The sequence below is a fragment of the Benincasa hispida genome, chromosome 3, assembly GCF_027475165.1.
Source record: "Benincasa hispida cultivar pf3 chromosome 3, pf3_genome.v1.1, whole genome shotgun sequence".
Taxonomy (NCBI): domain Eukaryota; kingdom Viridiplantae; phylum Streptophyta; class Magnoliopsida; order Cucurbitales; family Cucurbitaceae; genus Benincasa; species Benincasa hispida.
Genome location: NC_143480.1, coordinates 58,614,912 through 58,626,326, shown reverse-complemented (window position 1 = coordinate 58,626,326; position 11,415 = coordinate 58,614,912). Strand labels below are relative to the sequence as shown.

The 11,415-nt window shown below is 33.9% G+C and overlaps 1 protein-coding gene across 1 annotated transcript; it reads right to left on the bottom strand.

The window, feature by feature from the left end:
- Window positions 1-3,757: 3,757 nt before the first annotated feature.
- LOC120069754 (transcription initiation factor IIB-2) lies at window positions 3,758-10,966 on the bottom strand. Its single transcript, XM_090311816.1, has 7 exons — window positions 10,250-10,966; window positions 9,273-9,297; window positions 6,709-6,838; window positions 6,504-6,634; window positions 6,307-6,395; window positions 4,431-4,507; window positions 3,758-4,170 (listed from the first exon to the last, which is right to left on the bottom strand). Exons 1-7 carry the CDS (start codon window positions 10,600-10,602, stop codon window positions 4,037-4,039), a joined length of 939 nt encoding a protein of 312 aa, XP_090167942.1. The 5' UTR covers window positions 10,603-10,966; the 3' UTR covers window positions 3,758-4,036.
- Between the last annotated feature and the right edge of the window lie 449 nt (window positions 10,967-11,415).

Below are 11,415 nucleotides of genomic sequence, written 5' to 3'. Positions count from 1 at the left end.
CTGCAACAACCCTATTTTAATTTTAGATTAAATTATAGATTTAGTCTCTATAGTTTGGAGAACGTTAGAATTAATTCTTTAGATTTATAATTAGAATTTTGTTCATAGTTTGATAAAATTTGGGGACTATGCATGAGAATTTTATCAAACTATAGAAATTATTTGTGAGATTTTATTCGACCATAAGAACTAAACTCTAACTTTTAAAACCAATATGGATTAAATTCTAACTTTTTCTAAATTATAATGACCAATTTTGTCATTTAACTTTATTTTTATTTTGAAATTGGTTAAAAGAATATTATATTTTATATTTTTCCTTTCAAACAAGGAAGTTGAGTATAATGGTAGATATTCCCATCTGTCTTGTGCATGAGATGGGAACAATCCCCGACAATGGTGCTAATTTGAACTAGCATATAGCTAACCTAACGGAGCCAATTAATTTGTGTATTGAATTAAAGATCGAGAGGAATCGCGGATATCGTATACAAATGCCAAATAATTTTCAAGACGCAAGTTATCCTATAGATGCTATATTCATGCCTATTCGAAATGCGAATCATAGTATTCATTCTTATGTAAATGGGAATGAAAAACAAGAGATACTTTTTCTCGAAATATGGACCAATGGAAGTTTAACTCTTAAAGAAACACTTCATGAAGCCTCTCAGAATTTGATTGATTTATTTATTCCTTTTTTATATGCGGAAGAAGAAAAAGAAAACTTCCATTTAAAAAACAATAAACAGAAAGTTACTTTACCCCTTTTTACTTTTCATGAGAAATTGGCTAAACTAAGGAAAAAGAAAAAAGAAATAGCATTAAAATATATTTTTATTGACAAATCAGAATTGCCTCCTAGGATCTATAATTGCCTCAAAAGGTCCAATATACATACATTATTTGACCTTTTGAATAATAGTTCAGACAAACTTATGAAAATAAAACATTTTCACATAAAAGACGTAAAATATATATTAGACATTCTCGAAATGGAAAAGAATTTTGCATAAATTGGAAATCCATTAGATTTTTTTGTAGAAAAACTTTATAAAAAAAAAAAAAAGTAATCCGTATACTCAAAATAAATCAAAATTTTCATTAAATAAATATGTGTATCTAGGGGTAATTCACTTTGAAGCAACTATTCCCTAGATACACACGTCGTGATATTTTAGTGATATTTTATATATTTCATAATCGAATCAATTTAAAAAAGACCTAAAGTTAGGGATTTATCAATTGGTAATGTTGCTCCAATACCCAACCAAAGGGCTACTGCAGTACCAATCAAAAAGACGGTTGTCGCTACTGGACGACTAAATGGATTTTTGAATTTATTGACATTCTCCAAAAACGGTACAGCTAATAATCCCGCCGGTACGGAAACCATTAAAAGAACACCCAATAACTTATTTGGCACTGTACGAAGTATTTGAAATACGGGAAAGAAATACCATTCCAGCAATATTTCCAAAGGAGTTGCAAATGGATCTACGGGTTCACCAATCATTGATGGTTCTAGAACCGCTAAGCCCACATTACATGCAATAGCCGAAAATATAGCTAGAAAAGCTATTTCAATAGCGGCATCCAAAATGCCTATACGAACCCAATTCATTACTTCGGGATAGAAATGTATAATCAAAGGAAAGCGGTCTTTGTTTGAGATGAAAAAAAAAAAACAATTGCAGATTTCTTTTTTTTTGGAAAAACAATATTTCTTTTTTTTTTACTTCGCCCTTTGCATTGAAAGAAAAGATTCCAAAATAATATGATTCAACCTCAAACCCTTTTGAATGTAGCAGATAACAGCGGAGCCCGAGAATTGATGTGTATTCGAATCATAGGGGCTAGTAATCGACGATATGCTCATATTGGTGACGTTATTGTTGCTGTAATCAAGAAAGCCGTCCCAAATACACCTCTAGAAAGATCAGAAGTGATCAGAGCTGTAATTGTACGTACTTGTAAAGAACTCAAACGAGAAAACGGTATGATAATACGATATGATGACAATGCTGCGGTTGTTATTGATCAAGAAGGAAATCCAAAAGGAACTCGAATTTTTGGTGCGATTGCCCGCGAATTGAGACAGTTAAATTTCACTAAAATAATTTCATTAGCACCTGAAGTATTATAAGATGAGACCGTGAGATAGTTATAGTATTTGAATGAAATTAATTAGTAGATTGTGTATCACGTATATACCTTTTTAAATTCATAACTATTTAATAAAAAAGACTGTTGATTAGATCAAAATTTAAAGTAACCGATAATTTGCGTTTATCATGGGTAAGGACACTATTGCTAACATAATAACCTCTATTCGCAATGCTGACATGAATAGAAAAGGAATGGTTCGAATACCATCTACTAACATCACCGAAAACATTGTTAAAATACTTTTACGAGAAGGTTTTATTGAAAACGTAAGGAAACATCGGGAAAGCAACAAGGATTTTTGGGTTTTAACCCTACGACATAGAAGAAATAGGAAAGGACCATATAAAACGATTTTAAATTTAAAACGGATCAGTCGACCTGGTCTCCGAATATATTCTAACTATCAACAAATTCCTAGAATTTTAGGCGGAATGGGCATTGTAATTCTTTCTACTTCTCGGGGTATAATGACAGACCGAGAAGCTCGACTACAGGGAATCGGCGGCGAAATTTTGTGTTATATATGGTAATCTTTATGATATTCGAATTATAGACCGAACTTCCCTATTTGTCAAAAAAAAAAAAAAAAAAAGAAGAGGTAGGTTTCTAATACCACTCCCCCTTCATTAATTGATACTTTGAAAGGTGTTTCATCTAGAATGAAAGAACAAAAAAGGATTTCTGAAGGTTTAATTACTATCACTTACCAATTGTATGTTTTGGGTTTGTTTAGATAATGAAGATTCAATGCTAGGTTACGCTTCAGGAAGGATTTGACATAGTTTTATCCATATACTAGGTCATAGAGAGTCAAAATTTCAGTAAGTTGTTACGATTCAAAGCAGAACCAAAGGGCGTATAATTTAAAGACTACGAAACAAAGATTCGAATGATTAGATGAAGTAGTCTTTTCATTTTCACATCCAATATTCTTTTTTTGTAGGGATACAATTTGAAATAGAAAATTACAAAGAACTTATTTTCTTCCAATAAGTAGATTCGGAATTAAGATAAGGAATGACAAATATGAAAATAAGGGCCTCCATTCGAAAAATTTGTGAAAAATGTCGCCTGATCTGTAGGCGAAGACAAATTATGGTAATTTGTTTCAAAAAAAAAAAAAAAAAACCCTAAAGGCTACCCACAATATACACATAAAAATAAAATTGAAGGATCCATTTTGACATGAAATGAATATATTCATTGACTTAGATTTATGAAATGATAAAATATGGCAAAATCCATACCAAAAATCGGTTCACATAGAAATGGACGTATTAACTTAAGCTTCTAAACTGAGTGGTAATTTAATGTGATATAAAGCTATAATATCATACATAATTTTTCTAATAAATATCAATAGCTCATTGTAAACCCTTGAAAAGATTAACGTTGGGTAACCTAAATCTTTTAAACGGGTGGTGATTTAACAAGATACATTGCTGAAAATATTTCAGAAGAGCATAAAAAGGACACTTGTGAAAATTGGAGAACGCTAGAACAAGCTGAACAAATGAAAGACAAGAGTCCAAATGATGCCTTTGGAAGCACTAAGAACCCCTAAAAATTGCTATAAACTTGAGGCAAATGCTAAATGATGCTGATATTTATATAAATCATGAGAGCATCACAAAATTTTGGATAACTTTTCATTGTTAATTGAGGTGAAAACTATGGGGCAAGTTTGTGGGCATTTAGAATTTGATAATGGCAATGAATCTATTTAGGAAACGGAGAAGCAGAAGGTGGAGATTTTCTTTCTAGCACTCTTTGCAAATCTCAAAGAGTTAAATACAAGGTTAAAGAAAAAAGAGTAATTTCAATTTCAATTAAATTCCCGTCATACGTTGTCACTTTGCTCTACATTTCAAGGAGTGCAGAGGTTCTTAAGATCCTCCTCTTTAGCATACCAGCTCGGTATTATCTTCGACACATGTGGGTAGAGATCTTTATATGAATTTCTGATTGTTCCTTCTGCAACACCGGTAGCTACCGATATATCTGCACTCAAATCAGAGCCGCACATTTAAGGCATAAAACTCTATCAAATTTCATATCAAGACTGATGACAACTATGCTCAGAAATCGTGGTCTAGTTTTGTTTCAAATGGAAAACCAAAAATTCTAAAGAATCGACAAAATCAATTACTATCAAACAAGCCCATCATTTTGCAGATAAGAAGGTGAAATCATCTCGGACTACGTTCAGATTTCTAAGCCTAAAATGATGTAGTGAAGGTTATTGCCAATTAATATTATACCTTTCATCGGCTTCTTATCATCTGAAAGCTGAGTAATAATGTAAATAACTGCTGCTGCAATGGAAATTGGGCTTCTCCTGAAAAGAGGGAAGAAAATACTCTTGAGCAAAAACTCAACAAAGTTAAATCCCACTCCTAGAAAAATGTGACCACCAGAAGATGTATTATTTCATAATTTGAGAATATACTACACTGAAAAAATCTTGGAAGAATGAGGGGGAAAAAAGTTACCCTCAAATGCAAAAAATTCACCCCACCCAAAAAAAGAGGGGTAAAATTGAAAATTTATTGGCTCCATTTGGTAACCATTTAGATCCCATTTGGTAACTATTTAGGTCTCGTTTAGTAACTATTTCATTTTTTTTATTTTTGTTTTTAAAAATTAAGCCTATAAACACTACTTCCACCTCCAAATTTCTTCATTTGTTATCTACTTTTTACAAATGGTTTAAGAAACAAGCCAAATTTTGAAAGTTAAAAAAAGAACTTGTTTTTGTTTTGGGAATTTGACTAAAAATTCGACCATTATACTTAAAAAAAATGCAAATCATTGTGGAAAAAAAGAGAGGAAATAGGCTAAATTTTCAAAAACAAAAAACGAAAAACAAAATAGTACCAAATGGGACTTTCGTTTTTTGTTTTTATTTTTAAAAATTAAGCCTATTTTCTCTCTATTTCTTACAATGATTTGTATTTTTCTTAAGTATAATGATTGAATTCTTAACCAAATTATAAAAACAAAAACAAGTTTTTAAAAGCTAATTTTATTAGTTTTCAAAATTTGACTTGATTTTTTAAATCATTGGTAAAAAGTAGATAACAAATAAAAGAAGAAATTTGGAGGTGGAAATAGTGTCTATAGACTTAATTTTCCAAATCCAAAAATAAAAAACAAAATGGTCACCAAATGAGGCCTTAGTTGTTTGTTTTTAGTTCTTGAAAATTAAGTCTATAACCACTCCTTCCACCTCTAAATTTCTGATTTTTTATCTATTTTTTACCAATGTTTTCGATAACCATGACCAATTTTAAAAGATAAAAAAAGTAGTTTTTAAAAACTTGTTTTTAGTTTTTGAATTTAGCTAAGAATACAACCCTTGTACTTTAAGATGCAAATCATTGTAAGAAATTAGGAAACCATGACTTAATTTTCAAAAACCAAAAACAAAAAAGGAGAGGGTTATCAAACGGGACCATAGTAATTATTTTTGGTTTTCTATCTTTGAAAAACCATGCTATTTTTTCTAATTCAGAAGAAAGGTGGGTGTGGACCCTACAATCTCAAGAGAAGTGAGTAAGGGGTGCCTTGACTTAAAAACCATAATTATTCGAACCTTCTACGTTTTCTAACAAGCATATCAAACTATTTGATAATCCATGGATAGGCAAAGCCGATAATCGTGAACTATGAAATATGATAAGATATACCGATGCTCTGATCAGAGATAAAAATATTTCAATCCTAAGTTAGAGATCAAAGAAATCAACCAGTGGTTACAAATACCGCTGTGGCAGCGAGCAAAGCAAGCACATATTTAACTTAACAGTCAACCTTAGGTCTGCTTGTAGTTAATAAGAGACTGATTTCAATTCAACAGGCAGGAAACCAATTTTTTCTTCATTTTGTTTTTTCCTTCTTTGTTTTTCACTTTTTTCTTTTTCTTTTTCTTTTCTTTTTTTTTTTTTTAACTTCGGGGAGGAATAAAAAATTGGCTACTACTGCCAGACCAGAAGAGGTAGCTTTCTCAGACGACATAAACACAGAAGTAGCTTTCTCAGAGTTTAGTGGACACTTAACGAACCAGCCAAACAAATGACAAAGAAAAGGAAGCAATAAATTCATAATGCTACAACAACCAAAGGAAACAAACATTACCTAATATCAAACTCTTCAGATTTCTGTACAGCTTCTTGGGCAGCTTTAACAGCTTGATTATTCATCCCCAGATTAGAACAAAAACGCCTCTATATTCATTCAGGGGGAAAAGGATGACATCAGAAGAAATAAATGACATATTGTCCATGATCAAAGTTCAAAAAATCCACTGCAAATTTATTCACCAAAAACCTCACCATAAAATCTCCAGCGTGTATTGTTCCCATCTCCACAGACTGACCTGTCTCCAACCCCAACTGTTTCACAATGTATTCTTTTGCTCGGCCAATCTCTTTCTTTGTTGCCCCATTGGCAACAGAGCAAATTTCTAATCAAAATCAGCATGGTTAGTTAAGAATAGAAATTAAACTACAAATGCTCCAGATATCAAACGAGCAATACCCTTGACAGTGCGGGGTTTATCTTCTTGTCGACAAGCAATGTATAAGCATGCAGCCAATAAAGCATCTTGATTTCTTCCTCTACTAGATTTTTGATCTTCTACTCTTTTATATATCTCATTGGCCCGATCCTGTATATAATAAATAAATGAGAAAACCATTTAAGATAATTAAACATTTTCAAAATTTCAATGCTTACTTGCTAAAGAAATGAATGAAATTAAAACAACAAAATCTGAAACTAAGCTGATCTTCAAATCATATAATCCAGGTAAATATTTTTACGTAAACCGATTATGGGGCAGAGGAAATTTCCTCATTTGAATAATTAGTCTCAGGCACTTTACAGGTCTGAGGAACAATTTCACTATAGTATTGAGTAACTAAACCAGAAACTCAAACACTTAAGATTGTAATCTTCCAAGTTATCCTAACAAAGGTTGCAACAACTACATTCATATCAAAAAGGGTACCAGCATGTAGCAACTGTGAGGAAGAAATTCATACATCATTAACAAAATAAAATAAAAAGAAATCCAACATTACCACATCAAAAGAAACTTGTATATTTTTTCTCAAATAGTATCCAATTCCAATGGCATATCAGAAGTAAAATATTGAATCACCTCTTTCCATAGGAAACAAATCCTTTTTAATGAAAAAAAATATTTATTCACAGAGAATGCAACAACCGCAGAGAGAGAGAGAGAGAGCCGAGAAGAAGTACCAAAAGCCTTCTACAAACCACAAAAAACGGTCCCTTTCCCTATTTTTGAACACTCTATTGTTCCTCTCTTCCCATATATCCCATAACACCGCACACACCCCAACAAACCACAAAAAACGGCCTCTCCCTCTAAAAGACGGATGGAGGAGGAACTCCCCATTCGTCGCACAAATGTCCCTTTGGACAGCAATCGGAATATCAAACTCCTACAAGAAGCAACTCCAGATAGCCCGCACATACTAACAGTCTAAAGGAGATGATCCAAGCCTTCCTCCAACTTCCGAAAGAAAATACAACATAAAGGCCTCATTGGCGAGGTTATCTTCCTAGCAAGCCTATCTAAAGTGTTCACCCGACCAAGCAAGACTTGCTAGGTAAAGAACCTGATTTTCCTAGGGATCTTAATCCTCCAAACCACATCAAAAACCAACTCCTTAATGGGGGAGGGATCCAACAACCTTAAGAAAGATTTACAAGAAAAGTCTTCACTGGGTGGGCTCCAAACACGAACATCCCTCCTCCGAATCCTAAACTTGCACTCATTCGATAAAGAAAGAAGGAGGCAACCTCCATCGTTTTCCTATTGGACAAATGCATTTGTCCTTGTAAAAACCTTTTAATCTATCAACAATGTTAAACTCAATGAATCTTATCAACTCAGTACAAGGTATAACAGACACTTCTTTATATAATTGTGATCTGCTTGGCTACCTCTTGAGAATTCTTCAATATTATAGAAAATTTCTTTATCTTTCACCCACTATCCAGTGTAATTCACTGTTTCCGACTTTTCCTTCGGTTAATGCTCAACTTCCTCACTCCATCACCGATATAAACCCCTTCAGATGTCACAAGCGTCTCCCTTAACTTCCTTATGCATTAGTCCTTGTAAAGACCTTTTATATACACATTTAATTTTTAATTAAAATACCTACGAGGTATTAATTCATTAGTCATACTTGAACACAATTAAGTCCTGTCTTTACTCAAAATCTACAGACGCTGATTTATCACAACTACAGTGAGATTTTAAAGAATTCTTCCAAGTTACAAATGAATTCTCCCCCACCACCCACTATCCAACTTCCTTATTCTGTCTCCACAATATTATCTTGTTAATTTTCCACAAATTCCTCTCCCTTTTACTGCTTTCAACCCCTCCTAGACAGCATTCTGTATGCCTTCAATATGTGTTTTGTTCCCACAGAATGAAGCTCATAACACACTTGTAGTCCTGAGGCTGACCCAATAAAACCAGTGTTCTAAAGTGAATCAAGTAATGAGTTTAGTCATCCATGTAGTTGGTTAAAAATAGGGAGGGGCGCTTTAGAAATTATAGAATTTTCTGTTTCTCTGCAAAACTTGGTTATTTTCTATTCTATCCTTATATCACACATTTCATATGGCCTTGAATCGCATTTTCAGGGTTTACATTTTATTCTAGTGTTTAATCTTTAATAACATTTTTAATTACTTTTTTCTTCAAATTTATGCCAATTGGGAAGTGTTTTTGTCATCCCCTTAGCTAGGTGGGGAAGCCTCATCTCCCATCTCCTTTGTGATACTGAAAGTTTTGTTCGTACGTATATGTGTGTGTGAATGTGAGCAAGCGAGTGTGCGGACTTGAACCATATGTATCTAACTATTCCTGTTCATTAATTCATTATGCATCACCACCAGAATAAATGTTCAAAAAAAAAAACTATGAAGCATAATTATTTCCAACCTCGAGAATACTGCATGATCATTCTATATTGACAACTAACCTGAATGCTTTGAGAAAATACAAGAAATGGATACTCATGGTATTATGTCATAATGGATAGAAAACTGCATACCTTAATAGTTGCAACAAGGCCCAACCTGAAACACAATAAAGCTGCATTAGGCCTTTCTAAACGTAGTAAACTCATAGCTTTATTAAACATTATAAATCAGTCTCTGCTTATCATAACTATGCAGCCCCAAAAGGAATTAATTTTATCAGTACAATAACAGCATAAAATGAACTAAAATATGAAAACCCCATAGAAAGATCCATGACCATCTTGTGGCAAGGCCGATAACAGAAAATTTTCAAACACTCTATGGAAGGAGTAGAAATTAAGTTTATTCACTACTTAAATCCCAATTAGAGTAGTGGCTCCCAAAATGAATAAAAAACTTGAAATTCCAAAGCAACGAGATAAATCGACCTATTTGAGCTCGGACTTAGGATATGCCATTCCACCAACAAAGTTGCTTGCCAGGATATTGAAGAAAGAAAGCAAAAGCTACAAGAAAATGCAACTCAAAACATTTTGTTCATGTGCAAGTTTTTTCCAGACTTGAAGAGCCATTTTACAAAATTCAGCTCAACCACATAGCTGCTACAGTATGGTTATAGGTTTCAATTCGATATTCTACTCCCAAAAGATATACCCAGATCGAGTTTTCATCTACACGACTTCTTAGTTCAACTCTAAGTTTCTAAATGCTGATTAGTCAATCCCGTAAACAAGATAAGATCACTTATCCAAAGATTTTAATCGACTTCTTTTCCAATAAATTAACAAAAGCTGCCCTGAATGAATAAAATTTTGCAAATTTTGTCAACGATCAGTTCCCAAAATTTGTATCCATCATCAAAAGTTTCCTCACGAACAAAAAAATTCCTCAAAAACTAGTAAGATTTTCCAATTCCCACCCTCCACAGTCCCAATTCGATCTGTTTAAGCCTACAAAGCTAAGAAAACGAAATCAAGATTCATCTCAATCAAGAGAAATCCAAGAAATTCCAATCTTCCTCAGCATGCAAAACATCAAACCCCCTTACCTATCAGACATAGTAGCAATGGTCTTGAAAGCAAGAATCAACCCTCGATCTGGATTCGACCCACGATTCTGCCACCGACCCAAAGACGAGGACAAGAACTCCCCAGTCGTACCATTAGGCTTCGCAATCACGGTGGAGAGTCCACCATCAGCCAAAAGCGGATTAGTCGGTCCACCAACACGAACCGGGTCGTTATCCCCAGACTCATTGGCAAAAGTCCTCCACTCGGAGGTCTCATCGATGGAGTGGGACTCAAGCACAAGACCACACTCGGAACACACGGTGTCTCCGGCGGAATGGTCGAAAACAACCTCCGTCTGACGCTTGCAGTCAGAGCAAAACGCATCGGACATTGTTCAGAACCTCCTCCTCCTCCTCGGCTCTAACCCTAAAAAAGCTTGAGTTAGCGGGAATTGGGGAGCAGAAGAGAGATGAATGTTGGTTTCGGCAGAAACTGGGATTGATTCCTCCGCCGAGCCGTCGGTTATAGATATCGACGATGAGGGAGGGAAATTGAAAGGGAGAGTTGAAGAGGAAGAAGAAAAGGGTTATTTATAGAGAGGGATTTTGGTAGTGATTTGGATTTTGGGGAATTAGGAAAGTCATGGAAGTTTCGTGGATGAGAAAGCTTAGTTGGACCAATAGGATGTGTTTCCAAATAGGGTTTGGCCTTCCCTAACTCTTTTTTTTTTTTTTCCCAATCAAAATTTTCACAATGGGTAGGTGCAAGAAATTTTTTACCATTAAAATTGCTGGTTAGTCCTTTGACTTTTATGTCGGTCTCTATTTAGTTCCTAAACCTCTTAACATTAATATTTGGATGCAAGTTTATGCTACACTCATCTCTATCCATACCTTTAATCACATAGGGAAAAAATGTTTACAAATTATCTTTAGAAAAGTTGTCATGTGACAACTTATGATTCAGTATGCCAAAATAAGCATAGCTCTAGCACCAAGTATGTACCATCGTCTTCGAAGTCAGGGGTTATCCCCTACCTCCACACCTTGTTGAAAGCAAAAAAAAAAAAAAAAGAAAAAATGTTTAAACACTTACGTGAATTTCACAAATATAGGTGATGCATTCAAGGGTTTTTTTTTTTTTTTTTTTACAGTTGCAAATATAGTCATCATGCCCAAATTATTTGCAGATATAGCACAAAAGA